Below are 27,431 nucleotides of genomic sequence, written 5' to 3'. Positions count from 1 at the left end.
GGACTACTGTGATTTCTGTAGGGAAAGATAAACATTGTGTAGTTTTGTGATGTTAAAACCTAAAGAAGTCTAAAGAAGTCTAAAACGAATCTTCCAACTGACCCAGGTCCTTGTGGAGATGAACCATACTTGGAGCACCATGCAGTTTTCTTATGAGAAACACCCAGCCACTGGAACACCATTACTAAAATCAGATGAAAACTTGATAGAGACACTAGAGGAAAATCAGGTAACTTTTATCCTAATCAATAGAAGTTATAGTCGCTATCTATTTATATAAAAAAGCAACATAATAGAGGTTCTCGACATTTATCTTTTCATATGAAAGCCTGAAAAAATATACCAGTAACTCAAAAAATAGAAGAGCTGTATTTGAAGTGTGTTCCCCAATCTAGAAATAAGAAGTGTTTGCATTTTATTTGGTGAAGCTGAAATCCAATAGACCAGTGGTCCCTAACCATTTTCGTACCATGTCTCTAGGGTTGTTGGTCTCAAAGACACAAAAGAGAAAAACCAAGAGCCACCTCTAGTGTAGTATGGTTAGGAGCATGGTGTACTATAATAAATGAAGAATAAGGGTATTCAGAAGACTGGATTATCTGAAAGGCAACCACACAGTAAGTGGATGGAGATAAGAAGCCCATCTCTACTTGGGTCATATATTGTACCCAGCATTGTCACTCTCCAAAACACTATGGGGGTGGAAAACTCAACCTTAAATCAAAGGTGGAAATATAAACTGAGATATATGAGGTGCCAAAAGGATACAGAATTATTAATACCATTGATAAAACCAGTTTAAAAGGAGGATAATTAGTGGACTTAATTCCACAAAAATCATACCACTCTAAGTCTCTGAAGGTGCTGACTGATCTCAAAAAGTGTGCGTTTCTCTACAAAATACAATATACTCTTTTTCTTGACCTATAGAGATCTGATTTTTGGAAGGAAAGTGCAAAACACAATACTCACTCCAAGACAGCAACTTGCCATTTAAATTGGTCAGCAGACAGCCTGTCAGCCAATAAAAAGATGCAAATACCTTCACCTGTGTCTGCAGTACCAAATCTAGCAAGAGCTGAGAAATACAGCCATAGACAGGAGAGAGATCAGTCACAGACAATGGTAGATTATGTGACCAGCAGGGGGCACCACATGCAGGTATCCCTCTAAAAAAAGCCCTCTATCCCTTCTTCTTTCCACTGGATGACTCCACTGGCATGATGTGGACAACACTCGTGGACCATCCTTTTTCCATGTACCCTTCCCTTAGGCTTCCATTTCTCCCCCACCTTTCCCCAATTATATCTAAAATCGTGTGGGTTTAAGTCTTTCACAAGGTTTCTCCATGTTGTTAGTGTCGCTATAATGTGAGCAACCCCCCCTGCGTGGGGACTGTGTGCTTGATATTTGACCTTGTTTCATCTTCTTTAATCTTCTGATAAACACCCTTGAAACAAAAAAGGCCTCTCAAGAAACAGATGCAACACACTGTACATAACCAAAGTGACATGATTGGTCAAAAAACAAAAGAGAATAATTGGCCACCGAGCTCAGGCACGGCTGTCACGACGCAACACTGCATCCCTTCTGCTGTCAACATTACACCAATTGCACCGGTAATTGGCTAGGTGACCTGGGAGGTAATTAAAGCATTGAGGGGGGGGGGGGGGGGCATGCAGAGTGGACTACCATAAACACTACACACCAGACACATGGCTGCATCCGCCATTACACATCTATTCAGCATGCAAAGCGCACAGCTCTGCTGTAGAGACATGTTGTTTGGAACATTGCAAAATGTTGTTTTCTTTCATATACTCACCTGCATCAGACTCAGCATGGTGGTGATGGTTGCTGATGTGTGGTGGGCTGAGAACAATGCAGGAAAGCAATGCAGGTGAGCACTTCAAAGAAAAAAGAAAGTTTTGCAATGTTCTGAACAACATCCTGGCAGCTGAGCTTAGCTATGTGTACGCCAAATGTGTCATGGCAGATGGAGCCATATGCCTGGTGTGTAGTGTTTGCGGTTTGTGCCAGGAGGGTGGGGTTGCTCAAGAAGACATTGGCTGCAGCTGCCTTCTCTCCAAGCCTCTTCCTTCTCCTGTCACCATCCTCCTGCAAATTCCCAAACAGGAAGCAGGAAATAGACGTGCTGCATTTTGGCGTACAAATGCAATGCATTGTGGGGAAAAAATGTTGCAGTCTAGTGCATTACTTAAAACACATCCATTGACTAACATTATATGCATTTTTTATATGTGACCAATTTGATGTGCTTTTTCACTTGTCTATGCCTATGCCCAGGGTTACAGCCAGTAAGGCTTGGAACCTTATACAGCATTATCACCTACATGTGGTGTATTTTCCATGGCTTTGAATAAGCAACTAAAACTGGTGCTGCCAAGTCACTGTGAAGCCCAGTACAAAATGCCACTTCCTTCATAGTAATTTTAATTTCACTTTTTAGCAGTCTAACAAGAAAAAGTTTGCTTCTTGTTAAAGAAAAAGTGACCGGATCTTGAGCTTTCTTAAAAATATCGTAATTTGTGGAGGTGCTGAGCCCCAGCTGTGTCGCTTGACAACACGCACAAAGTGCAGGACACTTATGGGAAAGTGCTTGCCTGTTGTGCCTTATTGCTTAAGTATGTCCTACTGCTCCTGCTCCTGTTTTCTATGAATAAAGAATCAGGAATCAGAGCAAAGTTGCTTTGGCTGATGGCTTGGAGCTGAATACAGCCATCAGTTCCATTGTGAAAAGCTGCTCTGAACAAACGAGTGTGGTTTTTAAGCATTTAGCATTTTTTCACTTGTTTTGCAGTTTTCTTTTTTTAGCGTGCAATTTCTCTCTTGAGCACCACACTATTCATAGGGCCCGGGACACATAAAATGGACCTCTGTGATCAGCAATTCAATACAAGCCTAATTTCAGTTTAGTTTACATCAGTAGGGAGCATGGCTTTGACTTTGACAAAGTCCAAACTTTGCTGCCTTTAGAGAGAAGTTCGTTAGTTTTTTTTTTTATTTTAGTTTTTTTGCTTGAATAAGCTGAGGCAGCTTAACATATTTTCCTTTGGATGGCTGTGGCACACGTCAATGAAACAAAGAGGACAAATGAGCCCAATTAGAAGGGGTTCATATTTATCCTGGTTCTAGATGTTAAAGTTCATCCAAAAATGGTATTTCAATTACTGCTGGAATCTGGTTGGCTGAGTGAACTTCAGTTTCTGTTGTCGTCTTGTGGGGACTACTGTAGCAATTTTAGCTCTGCTAGTGTTTCTGAAGTACCCACCCACTCCTGTAAGTGACAACATGCTTGAGCAGCTGCCATTTCTTTTTAAAACCTAAGTCCAGGTAAGTAAAAAAAAACATTTTTATATGCCTTAAACTCAAGCAGTGTTCCCCAACCCTGTCCTCAAGGCCCACCAACAGTGCATGTTTTGTAGAAATCCACAGAGGTAATTAATCAGCTCTGCTGAGACACTAATTACCTCACCTGTGAATGTAAGTAGTTTTCTGCAAAACGTGTACTGTTGGTGGGCCTTGAGGATAGGGTTGGGGAGCTCTGCCTTAAAGGACAACTGACGTGAGAGGGATATGGAGGCTACCATATTTATTACCCTTTAAGAAATACCAGTTCCCTGGCTGTTCTGCTGATTCTCTGCCTCTAATACTTTTAGCCACAGACCCTGAACAACCATGCAGCGGATCAGGTGTTTCTGACATTATTGTCAGATCTGACAAGATTGGCTGCATGCTTGTTTCTGGTGTTAGTCAGCCACTACTGCAGCAAAATAGATCAGTAGGGCTGCAAGGCAACTAGTATTGTTTAAAAGGAAATAAATATGGCAGCCTTCATAGTCTTCTCACTTCAGTTGTTCTTTAACAAATCATTAAAGCAAACCTGAACGAAAATAAACTTATGAGATAATGAATTGTATGCATATGTAACGATTGTGGAATTCTCTCCGTGATCAGTGCACAAGATGTGCGCTGACACTGCGGAAATCCTCCACAAGCGTGTAATTTGAGGGAACCCAGCAAAAGGTGCAATGCACCTGTAGAGGGAAATTCCTGTCGGCAGGTGGAGCTGTGGAGTGCAGAGGAACAGCTCCTCTGCCCTGCCACAGACGCAAGACAGGAATTGCACGAAGGGAAGAAATGCAGGGCAAGATAGCCCTGAAGGAGAGAGAGCACAGGGACAGATTGTATGTGTGTGCACCAAACTAGTCGCCAACCCGTGACAGTGCATACACAACAGTAGATATGAAGTAGGAACGCAATCGCGAGAGAGGCGATTGCCAGAGGTGACACAAGGCTACAGCAAGGCAGAGCACGAGAGTAGCAAAGGCACAGCAAATCATACAATGCAATGAGAAGATAAGGAAAATAACAAACGCTAGCTAAACGCGAACACCGCACTCATTCGCAACAGTGCACGTGTTTATGCGCGGTCTCCGCGTGATAAGCACAACAGAGACAAGCACGCCTAACTAACCACCGACAGACAAACATGAAACAGAGGACGCGAGCGCTTGCTCAACGGTTACCTCACCGAGCCTCCAGCAAGCGTTCGTAGCAGACAAGACAGATACACGAAAACAGGAATAAGTGAGAGATAGGATCCACAGCACTAGCGTAAGAGGCTAGTGCGATCCAGGAAGACAGAACAGAAGTATCCACAGCACTAGCGCAAGGCGAGTGCGATCCAAGTATAGAAAGAGAGATGGAGATCAGACGGATCCACAGCACTAGCGCAAGGCGAGTGCGACCCTGGCAAGACAGATCAGATGAGATAGCTGGTAGCAACCGCTGCTCCAGCTATACTCCAAGAACAAAGATCAGAACGACTTCCTGTCGACCACCACTGGGACAGGACAATCGAAACAGACAAACAAAACAGATATGCAATCCTAACTGCACTAGGGAACCTGCCTAGTGCAGTCCCAGGAATTACTCTAGGCTAATCTTCAAACAAAGAGCAAGGCTGACACTCAGGAGTGTCTCACAGGACTAACCCTTATGACCAGCCCAGGTCTGTGATATCACATGGTATATATAGAGCAAGCCTACAAAGGATGTGGCTAGGCAATCTGCATGACAAACGTATGCAAATTCCTCAGCAGCAAGCTGCAACAATGACAAAGGGTCTCTCGTCCAGAGACCCGCAGAATGCAGACCTGAACAGTGGTCAAAAGGCTGCCTGCCTGCGCAGGCAGCCGAGCGGATCCTCACAGCATAGTAGAGAACTACTGCGCCTGCGCAGTACAGTCCTGATGGCATCTTCCAGACCACGTTACCCGCGTGGTGGTCGAGCGCACAAGAAGACCTGGCAAAGTTGGCTTCGTCAGTGGAGGGGACTGGGAGCCACCGGAGCTGCGGTGAGGGCGTATCCTTTAAAGGGATACTTAAGCCTTTAAAAAAAATCAGTTTTACTCACCTGGGGCTTCTACCAGCCATCCTCTCGCAGTCACTCGTGGATCCTCATCTTCCCCACCGCAAGTTACCATATATACTCGCAAGCAAGCCGACCCGCATATAAGCCGACCCCCAACTTTTACCTGAAAAACCAGGAAAAAATGATTGACCCCCATATAAGCCGGGGGTAGGAAATGCTGGCCGTGTGATCCCCCCAGTGTGTCCCAGTATAGCTAGTATAGTGCCCAGTATAGCTAGTAATGTGCCCAGTATGGGTAGGTAGTCCCCCAGTATAGCTAGTAAAGTGCCCAGTATAGCTAGTATAGTGTCCCAGTATAGTGCCCAGTATGGGTAGGTAGTGACCCAGTATAGCTAGTAAAGTGCCCAGTATAGCTATTAAAGTGCCCAGTATGGGTAGGTAGTCCCCCAGTATAGCTAGTAAAGTGCCCAGTATAGCTAGTATAGTGTCCCAGTATAGCAAGTATAGTGCCCAGTATGGGTAGGTAGCGCCCCAGTATAGCTAGTATAGTGCCCAGTATAGCTAACCTAGTGCCCCAGTATAGCTAACAGTGCTCAGTATGGCTAGTATAGTCTCAGTATGGGTAGGTGGGTAGTGTTGGTAGGTAGTGCCCCTCCCTGCTCCCCCCGCGGCCGCCGCTGATGTTACCTTAGCCGGCGCCGCTTCCTCTATCCCCGTCCTGCTCGTACGGTAACTAATTCACAGCAGCGCGCCCCACGGCGGCCGCTGTGATGAGGGAGGAAGCCTAGAGAGAGCGGCTTCCTGTAGCACCGATGTATCGCCGTTACTATGGGAAGCGCTCTCTATGGTTTCCTCCCTCATTACAGCAGCCGCCGTAGGGCGCACTGCTGTGAATTAGTTACCGTACGAGCAGGACGGGGATAGAGGAAGCGGCGCCGGCTAAGGTAATGGCAGCGGCGGCCGCGGGCGGGGGAGCGGGGGGGGGGGGGGGGAGACACATGACTCGCAAGCAAGCCGGCCCCCCAACTTTTGGGCCACTTTTGGGGGGTAAAAAATTCGGCTTGCTTGCGAGTATATACGGTAGACTCTTTTTCAAGCGTCAGGCTGACTGCGGCTGCGCAGGCCTGGCCACGTTTCTCCTTCTTTGCGTTCCTGTCTGCAATAACGCTATTGCAGGCAGGAACACAAAGAAGACTATGCGTCATCGGGCCTATCAGCAAAAAAAAAAACTAGCTGGCAGCGGTGGACAGGAGGATCCGCGAGTGACTACGAGAGGATAGAGTTGGGCCGAACGGTTCGCCTGCGAACGGTTCCATGCGAACTTCAGTGGTTCGCGTTCGCGTCCCGCAGGCGAACCTTTGCGGAAGTTCGGTTCGCCCCATAATGCACATGGAGGGTCAACTTTGACCCTCTACATCACAGTCAGCAGGCCCAGTGTAGCCAATTAGGCTACACTAGCCCCTGGAGCCCCACCCCCCCTTATATAAGGCAGGCAGCGGCGGCCATTACGGTCACTCGTGTGCTGCCTGCGTTAGTGAGAGTAGGGCGAGCTGCTGCAGACTGTCTCTCAGGGAAAGATTAGTTAGGCTTAACTTGTTCCTGTCTGGCTGCATACCTGTTCTGTGAACCCACCACTGCATACCTGTGCTGTGAACCCACCACTGCATACCTGTTCAGTGAACCCACCACTGCATACCTGTGCTGTGAACCTACCACTGCATACCTGTTCAGTGAACCTGCCACTGCATACCTGTTCTGTTCAGTGGACCCGCCACTGTATACCTGTTCATTGAACCCACCACTGCATACCTGTGCTGTGAACCCACCACTGCATACCTGTTCTGTGAACCCACCACTGCATACCTGTGCTGTGAACTCACCACTGCATACCTGTTCAGTGAACCTGCCACTGCATACCTGTTCTGTTCAGTGGACCCGCCACTGTATACCTGTTCATTGAACCCACCACTGCATACCTGTGCTGTGAACCCACCACTGCATACCTGTTCTGTGAACCCACCACTGCATACCTGTTCAGTGATCTAGCCACTGCATACCTGTTCTGTTCAGTGGACCCGCCACTGTATACCTGTTCAGTGAACCTGCCACTGCATACCTGTTCTGTTCAGTGGACCCGCCACTGTATACCTGTTCATTGAACCCACCACTGCATACCTGTGCTGTGAACCCACCACTGCATACCTGTTCTGTGAACCCGCCACTGTATACCTGTTCTGTTTAGTGAACCCGCCACTGTATACCTGTTCTGTTTAGTGAACCCGCCACTGTATACCTGTTCTGTTTAGTGAACCCGCCACTGCATACCTGTTCTGTTCAGTGGACCCGCCACTGTATACCTGTTCAGTGAACCCGCCACTGCATACCTGTTCTGTTCAGTGGACCCGCCACTGTATACCTGTTCAGTGAACCCGCCACTGCATACCTGTTGTGTTCAGTGAACCTGCCACTGCATACCTGTTCTGTGAACCCGCCACTGTATACCTGTTCTGTTTAGTGAACCCGCCACTGTATACCTGTTCTGTTTAGTGAACCCGCCACTGCATACCTGTTCTGTTCAGTGGACCCGCCACTGTATACCTGTTCAGTGAACCCGCCACTGCATACCTGTTCTGTTCAGTGGACCCGCCACTGTATACCTGTTCAGTGAACCCGCCACTGCATACCTGTTCTGTTCAGTGGACCCGCCACTGTATACCTGTTCAGTGAACCCGCCACTGCATACCTGTTGTGTTCAGCGAACCTGCCACTGCATACCTGTTCTGTGAACCCGCCACTGTATACCTGTTCTGTTTAGTGAACCCGCCACTGCATACCTGTTCTGTTCAGTGGACCCGCCACTGTATACCTGTTCAGTGAACCCGCCACTGCATACCCGTTGTGTTCAGTGAACCTGCCACTGCATACCTGTTCTGTGAACCCGCCACTGTATACCTGTTCTGTTTAGTGAACCCGCCACTGTATACCTGTTCTGTTTAGTGAACCCGCCACTGCATACCTGTTCTGTTCAGTGAACCCGCCACTGTATACCTGTTCAGTGAACCCGCCACTGCATACCTGTTGTGTTCAGTGAACCTGCCACTGCATACCTGTTGTGTTCAGTGAACCTGCCACTGCATACCTGTTCTGTGAACCCGCCACTGTATACCTGTTCTGTTCAGTGAACCCACCGCATCAGTGCGCATACCTGTGCAGTTAAGTGAACCCACCTACCTACGTGAGTGCACGCAGTGTGATATACCACTCCGTGCATACCCGATATGGACAAAACAGGTAGAGGAAGAGGTAGTGCCAGAGCCAGAGGAAGGCCACCCGGCAGATCTGCGCGAGGTCGTGTAAATGTAATTTCGTGTGGACCTGGCCCACAGTACAGTGCTCGGAAGAAGGCACGTCCCATCACCTCCCAAGATTGTCAGGACGTGGTTGAGTATTTAGCGACACAAAACACCTCATCTTGCTCAGCCACCAGCGCTACTACTAGCACCACTTCCGCTGCATTTGACACTTCGCAAGAATTATTTAGTGTTGAAATCACTGATGCACAGCCATTGTTGTTACAGCCAGATGAATTTTCACCAGCTCATATATTTGAGTTACCCAGCAACACTATGGATGTAACGTGTAAGGAGGATGAAGGACCTACTGATGGTGCATGTTTGGATTTGTCTGAGGCAAGCGAAGCTGGGCAGGATGATTACAATGATGACGATGATAGGGATCCTCTGTATGTTCCCAATAGAGGAGATGAAGAGGGGGACAGTTCAGAGGGGGAGTCAGAGAGTAGTAGGAGGAGAGAAGTTGCTGAAAGAAGCTGGGGCAGCTCTTCGTCAGAAACAGCTGGTGGCAGAGTCCGGCACCATGTATCGCCACCTATGTACAGCCAGCCAACTTGCCCTTCAGCATCAGCTGCTGAGGTCCCCATAGTGCCCACATCCCAGGGTGGCTCAACGGTGTGGAAATTTTTTAATGTGTGTGCCTCAGATCGGACCAAAGCCATCTGTTCGCTCTGCCAACAAAAATTGAGCCGTGGAAAGGCCAACACTCACGTAGGGACAAGTGCCTTACGAAGGCACCTGGAGAAAAGGCACAAACAGCAATGGGATGGCCACCTGAGCAAAAGCAGCAGCAGCACACAAAAGCAAAGCCACCCTCCTTCCCCTGTTCCTCCTCCATCAGGTGCATTATCTGCTTCTGCCGCTTTCTCCCTTCCACCTTCACAGGCACCCTCCTCCACTCCGCCTCTGCTATTGAGCGGTTCCTGCTCCTCTGCCCACAGCAGCAGTCAGGTGTCCGTGAAGGAAATGTTTGAGCGGAAGAAGCCAATTTCGGCCAGTCACCCCCTTGCCCGGCGTCTGACAGCTGGCGTGGCGGAACTGTTAGCTCGGCAGCTGTTACCATACCGGCTGGTGGACTCTGAGGCCTTCCGTAAATTTGTGGCCATCGGAACACCGCAGTGGAAGATGCCAGGCCGCACTTATTTTTCGAGAAAGGCCATACCCCAACTGCACCGTGAAGTTGAGAGGCAAGTGGTGTCATCTCTTGCGAAGAGCGTTGGGTCAAGGGTACACCTGACCACGGATGCCTGGTCTGCCAAGCACGGGCAGGGCCGCTACATTACCTACACAGCCCATTGGGTGAACCTGGTGGTGAACGATGGCAAGCAGGGCGCAGTGGACCAAATTGTGACACCTCCACGGCTTGCAGGCAGGCCTCCTGCCACCTCCTCTCCTCCTGCTACATGCTCTTCGCTGTCCTCCTCCTCCTTGGCTGAGTGGCAGTTCTCCTCTCCAGCTACACAGCCCCAGCTCCGCAGGGCCTATGCTACATGCCAGGTAAGACGGTGTCACGCCATCTTAGACATGTCTTGTCTCAAAGCGGAGAGTCACACTGGAGTAGCTCTCCTGGCTGCTCTTAAGAAACAGGTGGATGAGTGGCTGACCCCGCACCACCTGGAGATAGGCAACGTGGTGTGCGACAACGGCAGCAATCTGCTTGCCGCTTTGCATATGGGGAAGCTGACACACATACCCTGCATGGCACATGTCATGAATCTAGTGGTTCAAAGATTTGTGGCAAAGTACCCTGGCTTAGCGAATGTCCTGAAGCAGGCCAGGAAGTTCTGTGGGCATTTGAGGCGGTCTTACACAGCCATGGCACGCTTTGCGGAAATTCAGCGCAAAAACAACATGCCGGTGAGACGCCTCATTTGCGATAGCCCGACTCGCTGGAACTCGACCCTGCTCATGTTCTCCCGCCTGCTAGAACAGAAGAAAGCCGTGACCCACTACCTCTACAACTACAGTAGAATGAAACAGTCTGGGAAGAAGGGGATCTTCTGGCCCGACAACTGGACACTGATGGAAAATGCATGCAGGCTCATGCGGCCGTTTGAGGAGGTGACCAACTGGGTGAGCCGCAGTGAGGGCACCATCAGCGACTTAATTCCCTACGCTTACTTCTTGGAGCGTGCTGTGCGTAGAGTGGCGGATGAAGCTGTGAATGAGCGTGACCAGGAACCGTTACGGCAGGAACAGGCATGGGACCAATTTTCATCAGACCCAGCTGTTTCCTCAACACCTGCGGCAGCACAGAGGGGGGAGGAGGAGGAAGAAGAGAAGTCGTGTGCAGAAGACGAGTCAGACTCAGAGGATGATGAGCAAGGTGTTTCTTTGGGGGAGGAGGAGGAGGAGGAGGGGACAGCGGCAGGAGAACAACCTCAGCAGGCATCGCAAGGGGCTTGTGCTGCTCAACCTTCCCGTGGTATTGTTCGCGGCTGGGGGGAGGAGGTTGACTTACCTGACGTCACTGAGGAAGAGCAAGAGGAGATGGAGGGTACTGGATCCGACTTTGTGCAGATGTCGTCTTTTATGCTGTCCTGCCTGTTGAGGGACCCCCGTATAAAAAACCTCAAGGGGAATGAGCTGTACTGGGTGGCCACACTACTAGACCCTCGGTACAGGCACAAAGTGGCGGACCTGTTACCAACTCACCGGAAGGTGGAAAGGATGCAGCACATGCAGAACCAGCTGTCAACTATGCTTTACAATGCCTTTAAGGGTGATGTGACGGCACAACGCCTGCAAGGTACCACTGCCACTAATCCTCCTCCCGTGTCCACGCAGTCAAAGACAGGATGCTCCAGCGATCTCATGGTGATGTCGGACATGCGGACGTTCTTTAGTCCAACGCCTCGCCGTAGCCCTTCCGGATCCACCCTCCACCAACGCCTGGAACGGCAGGTAGCCGACTACCTGGCCTTAAGTGTGGATGTAGACACTGCTGTGAACAGCGATGAGGAACCCTTGAACTACTGGGTGCGCAGGCTTGACCTGTGGCCAGAGCTGTCCCAATTTGCCATCCAACTTCTCTCCTGCCCTGCCGCAAGCGTCCTGTCAGAAAGGACCTTCAGCGCAGCTGGAGGCATTGTCACAGAGAAGAGAAGTCGCCTAAGTCACAAAAGTGTTAAGTACCTCACCTTTATCAAAATGAATGAGGCATGGATCCCGGAGGGCTGCTGCCTGCCCCAAGACTAAGTCAGTCCCCGCACACACAGCATCTCTGCCTGCACGCCGTGTGACTGGCTGCCTGGCCTGCCCCAAGAAGACTAAGTCGCTCCCAGTTCCTCCACACAGCATGTCTGCCTGCAGGCCGCTTGACTACCTTCTCCACCACCACCAACAGGGTCCGGGACTCCAGGCGGATTGCTGAATTTTTTAGGCCGCTGCTAGCAGCGGCCGCTGTAATAATTTTTCTGGTGCGTGTACATGACTGCCTAATTTTTCTGGCTGCACTGCGGGCAGCTGCAACAACAAAAGAAAAGGCATGTACATGCGCCCATTCCCCTTCGTGATCATTACCTTGCCGTGGTGAAGGGGCTTGCGTATCACAATGAAGCAATGACCGGCGCCTAGATGAGTGTCTCGGGGGGCACACCCACGATAATAAGGTCGTTGCCTCATTGTGGTCAGACCAAATTTGATCAGCTGGACAGTCACTGTTCTGTCATTCAGCTACATCAGCCAGGCAACCATATGGGCTGTAAAGCCACCAAAACCTGCACTCTCGCCATGGTGCGCACCAGTCCAGCACGGCCATCACTACACAAACAGCTGTTTGCGGTGCGTTACACGGTGAGTTTGGTGTGTCAGTGTGAAGCAGTACCTTAATTACACTACCTGATTGATGTATACACATGCAAGATGTTTGAAAGCACTTTAGGCCTGTCATTTAGCATTCAATGTGATTTCTGCCCTTAAAACGCTGCTTTGCGTCAAATCCAGATTTTTCCCCGGGACTTTTGGCATGTATCCCACTCCGCCATGCCCCCCTCCAGGTGTTAGACCCCTTGAAACATCTTTTCCATCACTTTTGTGGCCAGCATAATTATTTTTTTTTTCAAAGTTCGCATCCCCATTGAAGTCTATTGCGGTTTGCGAACTTTAACGCAAACCGAACCTTCCGCGGAAGTTCGCGAACCAGGTTCGCGAACCTAAAATCGGAGGTTCGGCCCAACTCTACGAGAGGATGGCTGGTAGAAGCCCCAGGTGAGTAAAACTGATTTTTTTTTTAAGGCGTAAGTATCCCTTTAAGTGCTTCAGAAAACAGGATTGTAATCAACCAAGTGGAGTCGAATAGCTCCGAGAAACTCTTTTGTATAGATAACAACTGAAGTGAAACTCTCCCTGTACTGGAAAACAATATGAGACTTTTTTCTTTGCTACTAATGTTCTATTTCTTAGCTGTACTACATATACAATTCATTATCTCATAAGTTTATTTTTGCTTCAGATTTGCTTTAAAGCAAACCCAAAGCCACACATAGTTTTGCAACCCTAATTAATTATTAGTGAATGTTAAACTGCAGTGGGACTACAGGGAAAATATAATTTAGAACTCTGGAATATTAACCCTTGAAGTGAGAACAAAAACAGGAACACAGCCTAGTATTTAATACACATTTCTCATCATGTCACTTCACGTACTCTTTAAACTATTGTAACATATTTCCATTGTAAGAAGGCAGTAACCTACCTATATTGATCTATTATCAATATGATCTTTGATTGGAGTTACTGAGCTCTGGCTGATTAGGAGCCATTGACTCTTCTCTAGATACTCCTCTCATTCACTGCAATGTAGCACTGGCACCACTGTAATACAATCAGCAATAACTACACTGCTCAAAAAAATAAAAATAAATGGAACACAAAAATAAGATATCCTAGATCTAAATGAATGAAATATTCTTATTAAATACTTTGTTTTTTACATACTGTAGTTGAATATGCTGACTACAAAATCACACAAAATTATCAATGGATATCAGATTTATCAACCCATGGAGGTCTGGATTTGGAGTCTCACTCAAAATTTAAGTGGGAAAAAAAACACTACAGGCTGATCCAACTTTGATGTAATATCCTTAAAAGAAGACACAATGAGGTTCAGTAGTATGTGTGGCCTCCTCATGCCTGTATGACCTCTCTACAACGCCTGGACATGCTCCTGATGAGGTTGCAGATGGTTTCGTGAGGGATCTCCTCAGACCTGGAGTAAAGCATCCACCAACTCCTAGACAGTCTGTGGTGCAATGTGGCATTGGTAGCTCAATTGGATTCCGGTCCGGGGAACAGGCTGGCCAGTCCATAGCTTCGAAGCCTTCATCTTGCAGGAACTGCTAACACACTCCAGCCACATGAGGTCTTGCATTGTCTTGCATTAGGAGAAACCCAGAGCCAACTGCACCAGCATATGGTCTCATAAAAGGTCTGAGGATCTTATCTCTGTACCTAATGGCAGTCAGGCTACCTCTGGCAAGAACATGGATGGCTGTACGGCTCCCCAAAGAAATGCCACCCCACACCATTACTGATCCACTGCCAAACCAGTCATGCTGGAGGATGTTGCAGGCAGCAGAATGTTCCCCACGATGTCTCCAGACTCTGTCACATGTTCTTAGTGTGAACCTGCTTTTATCTGTGAAGAGCACAGAGCACCAGTGTTCTCTGGCAAATGCAAAATGTTCTGCACTGTGTTGGGCTGCAAGCACAACCCCCACCTGTGGACATTGGGCCCTCAAACCACCCTCAAGGAGTTATTTTCTGACCATTTGAGCAGACGCATGCACATTTGTGGCCCACTTGAGGTCATTTTGCAGAGCTCTGGCAGTGATCCTCTTGTTCCTCCTCTCACAAAGGCGGAGGTAGTGGTTCTGCTGCTGGGTTGTTGCCCTCCTACATCCTCCTCCATGTCTTCTGATGTACTGGTCTGTCTCCTGGTAGTGCCTCCAAGCTCTGGACACTACACAAGCCTTCTTGCCACAGTGTAACGATCGGTGTCAGCACACAGAGAGAATATGATTATTGGTGATTTGCAGTATCACCAAGAATACAGATATATGCCTGATTATTGATGATCTGCAGAATCACCGATAATCCAAGTAGAACTAACCTCTGGACACCTATATAGAGTGTGTGTTTGGTGCAACTGTAATGACTTTGAGTAAGACCACCCGAGGAGCAGGTGGTCTTTGGTAGCATGGGTGATACTGCCTTCTGAGAAGTGCAAAAACCTTTCAGCAGCCTGAGACCTCCAAAGGGGTGGAGTCCCAGGCTGAAAGTAGGAAGGACCTGTGAGTGAGTGAGTGAGTGACACCTGAAGGTGGATGTCACTAGCAGGTCTGGAGACTATTTCTTAAGGAGAGAGATAGCTCTCAAGGTCGGGCAAGCCAGGTCGGCAACACATGGACAGACAAGGTACAGAGACAGAAGGCTGATTCGGTATCCAAAGGCAGGCAGGGTTGGCAACAGATAATCAGATATGCGTAGGTACCGAATCAGAAAGCAGAGGGATAGTCAGAAAAGCAATAGGTCATAACAGATATCAAACAATGCCTGGTCTTGGGTGTGAGGTCCGTGGTCTCTACACCCTGGAACTAGTCTGGAGTATAATATGATGGTACACAGTATCCCTAGTCTTGGGTGTGAGGTCCGTGGTCTCTACACCCTGGAACTAGTCTGAAGTATAACAGAATGATAACACAAAGTCCCTAATCTTGGGTGTGAGGTCCGTGGTCTCGACACCCTGGAACTAGTCTGAAGTATAACACAATGATAAACAGAAGTAATCTGGCTCAGTGTGAATTCCCAGGTCCTCCTGGTTCTAACACACTGTAGGATCTGACTAAGGTCTGAGTGCTTCCACATAAGTGTTCGCAACGGCAGACAACCTGAGACTGACCAGCAGTGACTATATATAGAGCAGCGCTCTCCGGCGCCACCCATCAGTGTTTGACCAATAGTCACTTGCTCTGAGGTCAGCTGACCAACCTGGTCAGCTGATCCCTCCTCGGCTGTCATAAAGGTTCTTCCTCTCAGCACGCACGCGCGTATTTCTCAATCTGTGTGAACTAACAGACCCAGCCACACCAGACGCACGCTGCTGCGTGCAAACCGCTGCGCTGGACACGGAATCAGCCGCCTTGCTGTCAGTACACGCGGCGGCTTTTCCGTGTTCCATTACACACAGCTTGCATTGATGTGCCATCCGGGATGAGCTGCACTACCTGAGCAACTTGTGTGGGTTGCAGACTCCGTCTCATGCTACCACTAGAGTGAAAGTACCACCAGCATTTGAAAGTGACCAAAATATCAGCCAGAAAGCACAGGGGCTGAGAAGTAGTCTGTGGTCACCATCTGCAGAATCACTCCTTTATTGGGGATATCTTGCTAATTGCCTAAAATTTTTACCTGTTGTCTATTCCATTTTCACAACAGCATGTGAAATTGATTGTCAATCAGCATTGCTACCTAAGTGAACAGTTTAATTTCACAGAAGTGTGATTGACTTGGAGTTACATTGTGTTGTTTAAAGGGACTCTGAGCTCAAATTGAAAACAAAATTTGAACTTACCCGGGGCTTTCTGTAGCCCAGTGCTGGTTGGGAGGTCCCACAACGTACCTCCGGGTCTTCTCCCAATGCCTCTTCAGAAATGGCTGGCCGCCGGATCCTGGCGACACTCAGCCCGAGTTTCGGGCTGCCTCTTCCGCATACATCACGCGTAACGTCATTACGCCGGCCGCCTCGCGTCATCACGGCGGCCGGTGTGACAGTACTGCGCATGCGCGGTTTAATCGCGCATGCGCAGTTCTGTCACGCCGACCGCCATGATGACGCTGCTCCCAATTGATAACGGGATTGATTTTGCCATCATAACTTTGAAAAATCAATCCCTTTATCAAACCGGAGCATATCGGGAATAGCGGAAATAATCATCCGATTCCTGTAAAACGAGCGGGAAATAGCATAGTGTACACCCAACATAAGAAGGAAGCCAATTAACTTATCTGTGTGTTTCTGAGATGTAGGAGGAATCCAGAGTGCCCGCTTATCAATGATTGCCTTCTTTCTGCCATCATCTTTCTCTGTATTCTCTATAAATGTAATTTCTATTTCGTCCCCAGGTGCAATTGCAAAACATTTTGATGAGCAAATTTGTGGAGTTTTTCTCAGTAGAGGTGAGCAGGTGGCAGAAGAAATTAATGGTAGCTGATATGGTTATTTCCGTCTGGCTAGAAGTTCAGCAAACCTGGGCCCATTTACAAAGCATTTTTGCTAACTCAGAAGATATCCGAAACCAGCTTCCTGAGGATGCCAGGAGGTTTGAAGGCATAGATTTGGACTTTAAGGTATATTAATTAGTAATTTGTGTGCTCCGGCCTGTGTTATTTGTAAGCAATCCACCATATACAATGTATTTACAGTAATTTTCCTATTCTAAGGCTCTAATGGAGAATATCAGCAGGACAAATATAGTCACTGATGTTACAAATGAGCAAGGACTGCTTGAAAAGTTGGAGACACTTCAACACAGGTTTGTTGTTCTTCTTCTTTAACTCATACACAGAAATAAAAATTCTATATTTCACTGAAAGTTTAGCTTGAAACCCAATTCCAGATTTTTTTCCTCTGACTGTCCTCTTTTGACCACCCTAACTAATCTAACTGAGCATACACTTCACCCTCCACAACTGATTTCCGAGTATCATCTTAGGAGGCCCTACCATCTGGCTGAGCTGTCTATGGAAACAAAGTACCTAAATGTCTCTTCAGCTACGTTTGGTGCTATTTCAACTCCAATCTACACGCAAATGTCCTTCAATGCAAGGAAAGCATCTAAACCTTTTTTAAATGCATAAATAGGATTTGAAGTAGAGGAGAGAAGGGATAGGCAGGCACACAGACCAAAGAGCAGCAGTAAGGCACAATGTCTGTGTTTTCGATTTCCAACCATTAACAGTGGTGATAATTCTGATGTAGTTTTGAGCCCCACCTCCTTTCAGTGCTTGGCATTAATTCAAGGTACTGGGTCAGCTTCGATTGACAGGGTCACTACCCATTTACCAGTGCCATGATTGGCAGAGCAGATGGACATCACTGGACGGAGACACTAACCACAGACTTCACTGCACTGGGTAAGAAGGCACCTGAGAACAAGCACTGGGAAGACTGGGTACAATGATCTAGGAAGGAGAGTGCTGGGTAAAAGGGCACCTGAGCACAAGCACGGGGAAGACTGGTTACAGTGATCTAGGGAGAGCGCTTGGTAAGAGGGCACCTGCGCACAAGCATGGGGAAGACTGGGTATAATGACCTAGGGAGGAGAGCACTTGTTAAGAGAGCACCTGAGCACAAGCAGGAGAAAGACTGGGCACAATGACCTAGGGAGGAGAGCGCTTGGTAAGACGGCACCTGAACATAAGCAGGAGGAAGACTGGGTACAATACTCTAGGGAGAAGAGCGCTTGGTAAGAGGGTACCTGAGCACAAGCAGGGGGAAGACTGGGTACAATGATCTAGGGAGAAGAGAGCTTGGTAAGAGGGTACTTGAGCACAAGCATGGGGAAGACTGGGTACAATGACCTAGGGAGGAGAGCGCTTGGTAAGACGGCACCTGAACATAAGCAGGAGGAAGACTGGGTACAATGACCTAGGGAGGAGAGCGCTTGGTAAGAAGGCACAAGCAAGGGGAAGACTGGGTACAATGTAACAGTACATAGAAGCAGACTGGGCACTGTAACTTTAACAGCTTTTATTCTCTGTTATGCCACATTCACAGCAAAGATATGATCCATATAACATGCATCAAACCTGTACAGTTGATCGAGCAGGGGTGTTCGGGGATTGGGTGACCAGGGGGGTGGTTGGACGCACTACAGCCTTTTTACGCTGGTCTGGCGCTTGCTCACGTGCTCGTGTCCTAAGCCTAAGGCATAACAGAAAACAAAAGCTGATAAAAGTACAGTGCCCAGTCTGCTTCTATGTGCTGTTGCAACTACGTTTCTTTTTTCTGATACAATACTGGATGCACGTTCCTTGGCTGACATCGGATGCCATTTATGCGGCTTGGGGTGAAGTGTGTTACAAATGCATAACAGAAGCAAGTGAAGGCCTCCACCCCCCCCTTTTCAAAATGAGTGCCGAGTTACCCATCTTCTACAGTGTACTAGACTGGGTACAATGATCTAGGGAGAAAAGCGCTTGCTAAGAGGACACCTGAGCACAAGCAGGAGGAAGACTGGGTACAGTGTCCTAGGGAGGAGAGCGCTTGGTAAGAGGGCACCCGGGCACAAGCAGGAGGAAGACTGGGTACAGTGTCCTAGGGAGGAGAGTGCTTCATAAGAGAGCACCCGGGCACAAGCAGGAGGAAGACTGGGTACAGTGTCCTAGGGAGGAGAGTTCTTGCTAAGAGGGCACCTGAGTACAAGCAGGGGGGGGGGGGGGAGACTGGGTACAACAACTTGGGGAGGAGAGTATCATCTTTTCTCCTTACATATGTGTTTATTTTTGTCTGGAGGTATTATTGACAAAGATAGTGTTTGATAGGTAGACTTATCCTCCCAAACAGAATGAACAGTATGTAAATAGATTTATCTATAAAACAAAGGCATTCTCTCATTTTTCAGCTGTTTAACAATGTTTGTTATGTTTCCTTTTTTACAAATTATTTATTGTATCTGAAATAAATTTAAAAACAATTAGTGTCATTGAGCTACCACTAAAAATATTAAACTGATTTTCCCTTCAATAAATTTTGTTGAACATACACATTAGAGCTATTTAAGCTTAAATCCACCACAGTCATGAATAATACCCTCATTTTAAGTGTATATGAGGATGAATATATGTATAAATAAGTAACTTTAATTAAATGACAACAAATGATTGCAATTTATCTTGTAGCAAATGAGACTTGTGTAACCAATCTTCACCCAGTGCTGAGATTTTATGGGTCATTACCCGTTTGGTCTGATATTAAAGGCAAATTAGTTAAGGTTTTCGCCTTCCTTGAAAATGCAAATTAATATCCAAGCACAGGTCACTTTCTACATTACAGGAGATATCCATTTTGTACTTAAATGGAATCCTCAGTCTTTTTAAAGCTGAACTCTCAGGACCACATTTAAATAAGCTTTGTTGTGAGGGTAAAATAGCCCTCTAAAGATGGCTGGATGGTGTAATGGTTAAGGGCTCTGCCTCTGACACAGGAGACCTGGGGTTGAATCTTGCCTCTGCCTGTTCAGTAAGCCAGCACCTATTTAGTAGGAGACCTTGGGCAAGTCTCTCTAACACTGCTGCTGCCTATAGAGCACGTCCTAGTGGCCCCAGCTCTGGCGCTTTGAGTCCGCCAGGAGAAAATGTTCTGTGTTTGTTTGTAAAGATAACTAGCTTTTGAACAACTGCCAAATAAAAAAAAATGTATGTTAGTCATTTATCCTCGTACTTCCTGTCTGGCACATCTATCTCTGAGTTGAGTATGCTATGATTAGTGAAGAAAAGCTGTGGCACTGGATGAGAGCAGGAAAGTGGTCAGTACTGGTGGCAGTAGCGTAGCTGCTATGGGCCCCGGTGTAAGTTTTACATTGGGCTTCCACAAGCACTATGTATATAACAATTGATATGGTGCACCAAAACCTGCCAAGTACAACCACAGTGTCGGGGATGGGGAACAGTTTGTTAATGATTACTACTATTTAATGCATCTATATAAGTGATTATTACCAGCATAGGATCAATAAAGAGCTAATACTGTGGTTGGAGGAGGGCCCCTCTGACCCAAGGGCCCCGGTGCATTCGCTACCTCTGCACCCCCTATTGCTATGCCACTGAATGATGGTGCTTGCCAGGATCACGTGCTGCTCGAAGTACACATTGACATTTAAAGAAGAAGAATAGAAGCACTGTGCCCTTAACACCTTTGTATTCATTCAATAGGACTTATCATACAGCGGCTCAAACAGTGGGGGTTAGGTGGTTGGCCTGACAGCTGCTTCGTCTATTAACGCATCATAGGAGGCACTAACAAAAAGAGTTGTTAATTCCTCAGAAAGACGCAAAACGGCTGTCAGGCTAACCACCTAACCCCCACTGTTTGAACCACTGTATGTTATGTCCTACTGAAGGAATAAAAAGATGTTAATGGCACAGTGCCTCTATTCCTCTTCCTTGAATACCACTCTTATACCTGAACTGTGTGAGTAGATTGGGTGTTATTGCTACGTTTCTGGTTACTCAATTTGGATTTGTAGAATGTACCTGCTGTTTAACACTGTTTTTGTCGGTAGTTTCAGCATTTCTCTCGCTGTCATTTGCCAAGCCCTAACCTCTCCCTTTAGGGCCCATTTCCATTGGCATTTTGGATGTGAGGCAAACGCCGCATCACCTTGCGTCCCCGTAGGTATTTCCTGTTGTCGTCTGTACAACCGGATGCGGTGTCGCGCGGCTTCCCGTTGGCGGCTATGGGGAATTGGATGCGTGCTGCGGAAAACTGCAGCAGGCTATCCATAAATCCCCCTGTGTCATATCGTGTCGGATGGTGTAGGTAATTTTGCGTCTATGGAAACGACTCCATTGACGTGAATTGGTTGTAGTTTCTTTGCAGTGTGATGCAGTGGGGTTTCAGCATTGCAACGCCTGTAGTGGAAACGGGCCCTTAGCAAAGTCTTCTTCCTCAGGTCTAAACCTTACTTCCTTACTTCCTTTGTTAACAAAAAGCACCTTATACATAGCCCTAATCTCATCAATTGAAGAAAATCCTAATGTCAGCATCTGAAGCAAATCCTAATCTCTTCAGATGAAGAAAATCCTAATCTCATCAGATGAAGAAAAATTACTTCCTGATGCGTAATATTAATATTTTGCCTTAACAATAACCCCTTTATAGACATCTAACCCTAACCTCTTAACCTTTAAGGCCCTTTCACACTGAGGCGGTGCGGTAAATTTACTGCACCCCACCGCAGCCTAATATTAGTCTATGGGGGAGTTCACACTCCCCACATTGCGGCATGCTGCATTGGAAATGCCCTAACATGCTTCAATACCTACATTACCGTGCGGCAACCTGCAATGATCTGCGTCGGACCGGAAGTCATGTAAGTCTATTGCGGCGTGCATGTATTTAAAAAAACCCTGATGCATGCATGGAAACGTATTTTAACAGTACTGTTTCCGCTCACATCATCGACTGCCAAACAGGAAGTGAGCATCACTTCCTGCGTGGCCGAATGCCACACGGGGATTACCTCTTACTAACGCGGTAATCTCCGAAGGCCTTTTTTTGGTGGTGTGGTGCGTCCACCGCCCCGCCAATCTGCAGTGAGAAGCCGGCCTTAAACTCTTACCCTGAAATGTACAACTCTGTGTCTTGGGCTTGTCTTTGGAGTTAAATGTGCAGGAGCATGTGCCAACTATGGGACTCCGATTATTATTCCAAGCTAGAAAGTTAATTTTAATGCTATGGAAGGAATCAAAGCCCCCCGACCGTAGATAATTAAATTAAACCGGTAAATGCCTATTTAAAGCTGGAGAAGGTTATATATGTGCATAAGAAAGCCTCAATGAAATTCAACACGATCTGGGCAGGTTGGCTGCCAGATATTTCCTTACTACAGGACAGACTATTTTCTGGGCTTAATTAAGGATTAAGAGCTAAAATTATTGCATGGGCTTAAGAGTCTCTTCATTGGATCTTTTTTCCTCTCCATATAAGCTGTATAACTTGTTGTTTTAACTGATTCGTTTAAGAAAAAAATAAGAGAAACAAAAAAAATGTTTCACAAAGATTTCTATTATTGGATCACGCTGCTACATTGATATGATTATTGGTAATTGGTTTTCTTGAGTTGTATTGTACTGCTGCACCGATTGTAATACTTATTATTGTAATGGTTGTATTTGATCAACTTTGTTTAATAAAGGCTGTTTAAAAAAACTCTTACCCTCCTATTGGGTATCAAGCCCTAACTGATACTCAACTCTTGTCATTTTCATCATTTTGCCTTTGGCGCTGAAATCCATTCCATTAAACCTCTGCAATAATATTCTTGAGTGTACAGCTGAAACAGTTTAGGCTTCAGCATTAGACATTCAGTCTACTGATCCTCTGCAGAAAGTGGCTCAGCCAAACTGTAGCCCAAAAACCAATGGTGCTGATGCTGAAACCCCATGCTCAGTTCGGGCTTAGTGATTGGCTGATTGCTATGATGGGGTGGGGGTCCTGCCACACATGAACAGGAAGCAGTGTTGCATAAAACAGTTGGTTACAGCACTGCAAATCCTATGCCATGTGAATCATTGGTGCAAACTGCAATGTTTGAACACCAGCGTTTAGTTAAATGTGCAGGAAATTGTTTTTATTGTATAGTCAATATCCAGCACCTAAATGTACAGCAACAAAGTGCCAGCATCCAATTGTTTCAGCTGCTAATGAAGATGATGGAAGGGACCTAAGCACTAAGAAAAAGTCCTTGCTTGGTCATATCTATGCATTTTAAATATTGCAACAAGCTGTTAAATTGATAAAATAGAACACCCTCTGACATCAAACCCTACTGCTTGCAAGAAGCACCATGGGGACAGTGAGCAGGGTTTGATATTACAATGTGGGCTGAGGATGGTACTACACCTGGCAGAAGACCTGAAACAATTGTTGGCCATTTCCTTGTGCATACTGATGGATTAAAGGCTCTTGATATGAATTCCACTTGATTTGGTGTGAGGACTACTACTAACTACTTAATTTATTTGACCACTCATTTCTAATATCTTTCAATAGAAACTCCTGAATTCCCACCTCCCTTCCCTTTGGTGTCTCCAAGTTCATAGGCCTGGGTCCTCTTCTCTTTGTACTTACTGTTCCTTCCATATCCACCTTCAGACTTTAGAATAATTTGTGTGTAGATCTCATTGACTCTCCTCTCATTGGCTTGTCCTGCAGGTTTTATGCTGCTTGTTGTCCATCTCATTGTGGACTTCTTCAAGGTACCTTGAACTCATCTTGGATAAAACTTCTGGCACAGTTACTTTCTTTGCAGTCAAGTTATCTTGCTATCACAGGTGACTTTGCACTCTGCTTACCCCCCACATGCAGAACATCTCTGGATCCCACCACTTTCACTGGTGGCACATTAGCAAAATACCCTTTTTATCCCACCAAACTGCAAATACATGCTTTCATTATCACTTGACTCAAGAGCAACATCTTTTCCCCTGGCATTCCACTAACAGCACTCTCTAACCCTAACCATTTAGATGTGTGTCGAAAACATGCACAATTAATATTGATCACACAAATTGAAGCTCGACCCCTCAGGCGACAGTTCTGTTGCTGTGCAAGGGGAAGAGAGATGATGGCTAGGGATGCACAATGAAAGGCAAATAATTTTGTGTTGATAAAAATTTTGCATGCGACTTTATACAGCTTGAAAATGAAGCAATTAAATCTTGCTGAGGTAAATTTTGATTGGTCCATTTTCAAGCTGCACAAATTTGCGTATAAAATTTGCATAATCCTGCATCAACTTGAAATTATTTGAATCTCATTGACCATCCCTAATGATGTCACGGTGCTCAACAGAGCGGTGTCCAGTGGGAAGGGTGAAGAGGAGACGATTTGGGACTCCGGACATCGGGACTGCTGTACACATAAAAGGCTATCATCAGCGATGGCCCAGACAGACTGCCCTGGCTGAGAACCCTAACCTGTGTAAAATGTTTCAGAAATACTCATCGTTTGTTATTCATTTCAGCTTCAGAACCCAAAATGCCATTTAAATGTTTCTTGACTGCCGGAACCCAAAGCCACTGCCAAATAACTGAATATGGCAATGTAACCGAGTGCTGAATCCTCCACCTGCTCCACATTATTTTTTACGACATGTCTTGATGTTTTCTTCAGTCTGTGAGTGATATCACTGATGTGATGTCACCAACAAAACTTTCCAATATTCTGTTTTGTAGAAGCTGTTTATTGAAATAATCTTTAAAAATAACATAGTAAAACAATGAATAAAGGTTAAACTAGTGATTGAATTCCATGAGTTTAGATTGGTTTGTTTTATCTCAGTAGAAAATTAACTTTATAGTATTTTTTTTTATTATAGGCTTAATCTCTGTGAAAAGTCTTTGGCAGACTACTTAGAGTCAAAGCGCCTGAGATTCCCAAGATTTTACTTTGTTTCTTCAACAGATTTATTGGAAATAATTTCCAAAGGAACTCAGCCTAAGCAGGCAAGTAAGCAAAGTGCAATCTGTGCTATTCAGTGCAATTATTTATGGCTATTCAGTTCTGTTAAAGGGACACCATAGTGACATGTAGTGGAATGCAGTAAATTATTCACGATACTCACTTTTATGTTAATTTTCCTGGTTTTAGCATCAGAAGCACTTCCTATAGCTCTATATGGCTGTATACTGAATGTAGCATTGCCCTCTCTGTAAGGTTTAGCCTTGGCTTATTAGCTATGTGGAATTCTCTCCCCTAGAGCATTCTGGGAGACCAGATATATTTAGTACTGGCTGTAGAACCCTCAGTAAACAAACATTCCACAGAGCTGCTCTTGAGTAGGAATGGCCCTGCATAGGAGAACTCATGGAGAAGCATGTGATCAGTTTGAGCAGCTGATAGATTTGTAAGGTTCTGATTTGCTGGTCCTGATCATGTGTTAAACCAGGAAGTCATCACACCTTACAATTCCTTCAGCTGATCAAACTGATCACATGCTTCTCCATAAGTTCTCCTAATCATGGCCATCCCTACTCTTGAGATGACTAAAGATGTCGCAATCAGTGATACATTTTCAGAATATAGGAGGGAGTATTTTACAATGGGCAAACACTGACTAAATAATTTATAAATTAATATTGTAATAAATAAGACATTTTATGCATTACGCTATTTTAACTACAGTTCTTCTTCTAATTTCACTCATTACATTTTAATCTGGTAAATGTTAAAATATAATCAGTATTTGGTATGGACCATATGAATCCAACAAACGGATCAAAGAATAATTCATACTCTAAAAATAGTGGATAAAAAATGTACAAGTGTGGTGAGATCAGATCAGTGCTTATTTGTGACGCACGAGCGGCGAGCGCCTGTCTCCTTTTGGCTGCCCCATAGGCTGCAATAATAATTTGCAGCTAGGGGGATGTCAGGTGTTTAGATTTGGTGTTGGCGGTTGGTAATAGTACTTAGCAACCATATTGCAGGTGCATACAGTATATATGGTAGCCAAACTCATAAAGCGGTGGGACAACCGGTAGTAAGTGTAAGAGGGGAGAGGTTAGTGTTAGGAGTGGAGAGGGGGTAGGTTCATGTTGGGAGTGGAGGGGGAGGTTAGTGTTAGAAATGGAGGGGGGGTTACAAGTGGGGAGGTTAGTGTTAGGAGTGCAGAGGAGGAAGATTAGTGATAGGAATGGAAAGGGGGAAGTTAGTGTTAGGAGTAGAGGGGGTGATGTTAGTGTTAGTAGTGGAGAGGGGGAGGTTAGTGTTAGGAGTGGAGTGAGGTTTGTGTTAGGAGTGGAGATGTTAGTGTTAGAAGTGGAGAGGTGGAGGTTCGTGTTAAGAGTGGAGAGGGGGGAGATTAGTGTTAGGAGTGGACAGGGAGGAGTTTAGTGTTAGGAGTCATAGTGTTAGGAGTGGACAGGGAGGAGGTTAGTGTTAGGAGTCATAGTGTTAGGAGTGGACAGGGAGAAGGTTAGTGTTAGGAGTCTAATAGGGGAATGTTAGTGTGAGAATAAGAGATTAGAGTTTGTCGAGATATTACTAATATACTAATTATCAGTAATACCCTGCGCCAAACTTCCTAGCTTCTATGCTAAATCTAAACATGATCAGGATGTTTGAGTTAATAGTAGAAACGTGTCATTAAAAAGTGTTATTTAGTATGTATTTTCTCTGCTTCCATATTTTTGTATTGAATATTCATGAATTTTCTTGAACAGGTGATGAGGCACTTCTTGAAGTTGTTTGACAATACAGCTGATCTCAGGTTTGAAGAGGAAGGGGAAGAATGTAAAACAGCTATAGGAATGTACAGTAGAGAGCAAGAGTTTGTCTACTTCACCAAACCATGTGTATGCGAGGGCCAGGTAAGACGAAGTGGATGAATACACTCTACAAACATATTTGATAGTAACATTCACCTAATATTTAAATCTGCACTGAACAAGACAAGGAAAGGAGTTTAGCCAATCAAAATCTTGCTGTTTATCAAACAGATGATAGCTGGATTATTTGCCAGCAGTTAGTTATTGGCTCTCATTGGCAAAATGTTTACCTTTTTAGATCAGTTATTTGCATATTAGGAGACTTTGTGCCCCAACACCATTGGATAAATATAGTATATACTGTATGCTAACCATATTGGTTATGTTGTGTTTCATGTAAAATATTTATTTGATGTAATCATGATTGTAGTGTATAACCTCTTATGGATGAAACATTGTTCAACTCATAGTAAAATTTGCGTTATGTTCTTTCACAATTATTTTCAGAGTACATAATTATTTAGCTACCATAGTCATAACGTAGCCTGTTTCCTACCATAGTCTTATTAAGGTGGCCATACATGAGTACAGTACTTTTTTCGGGGGGTTGACCAGAGAAATCAGAATTTCCGGAAATATCAAACAAATGATCAAATAAAACTCAATTTTATATTTTTCTGTCC

General features: G+C 45.8%; 2 protein-coding genes across 3 annotated transcripts in view; both read left to right on the top strand.

The window, feature by feature from the left end:
• Positions 1–26,732, top strand: part of LOC137526159 (dynein beta chain, ciliary-like) — a 116,194-nt gene extending 89,462 nt beyond the window's left edge. Inside the window, exons 15-19 of the mRNA XM_068247377.1 lie at positions 107–229; positions 16,879–17,103; positions 17,197–17,288; positions 24,858–24,988; positions 26,704–26,732. Of these exons, the coding sequence (XP_068103478.1) occupies positions 107–229; positions 16,879–17,103; positions 17,197–17,288; positions 24,858–24,988; positions 26,704–26,732 (600 nt within the window). The remainder of the gene's footprint in view (positions 1–106; positions 230–16,878; positions 17,104–17,196; positions 17,289–24,857; positions 24,989–26,703) is intronic.
• The window catches only part of LOC137524955 (dynein axonemal heavy chain 11-like), a 378,600-nt gene continuing 377,883 nt past the window's right edge, over positions 26,715–27,431 (top strand). For both annotated transcript variants that reach the window (XM_068245507.1, XM_068245505.1), the window contains exon 1: positions 26,715–26,850. In XM_068245507.1, coding sequence (XP_068101608.1) covers positions 26,791–26,850 — 60 coding nt within the window. In that variant the 5' untranslated portion in view covers positions 26,715–26,790. The remainder of the gene's footprint in view (positions 26,851–27,431) is intronic.

Source organism: Hyperolius riggenbachi, chromosome 7 (genome assembly GCF_040937935.1).
Source record: "Hyperolius riggenbachi isolate aHypRig1 chromosome 7, aHypRig1.pri, whole genome shotgun sequence".
Taxonomy (NCBI): domain Eukaryota; kingdom Metazoa; phylum Chordata; class Amphibia; order Anura; family Hyperoliidae; genus Hyperolius; species Hyperolius riggenbachi.
The sequence above is the reverse complement of the archived record's forward strand: the minus strand, read 5'-3'. Positions and strand labels throughout refer to the sequence as shown.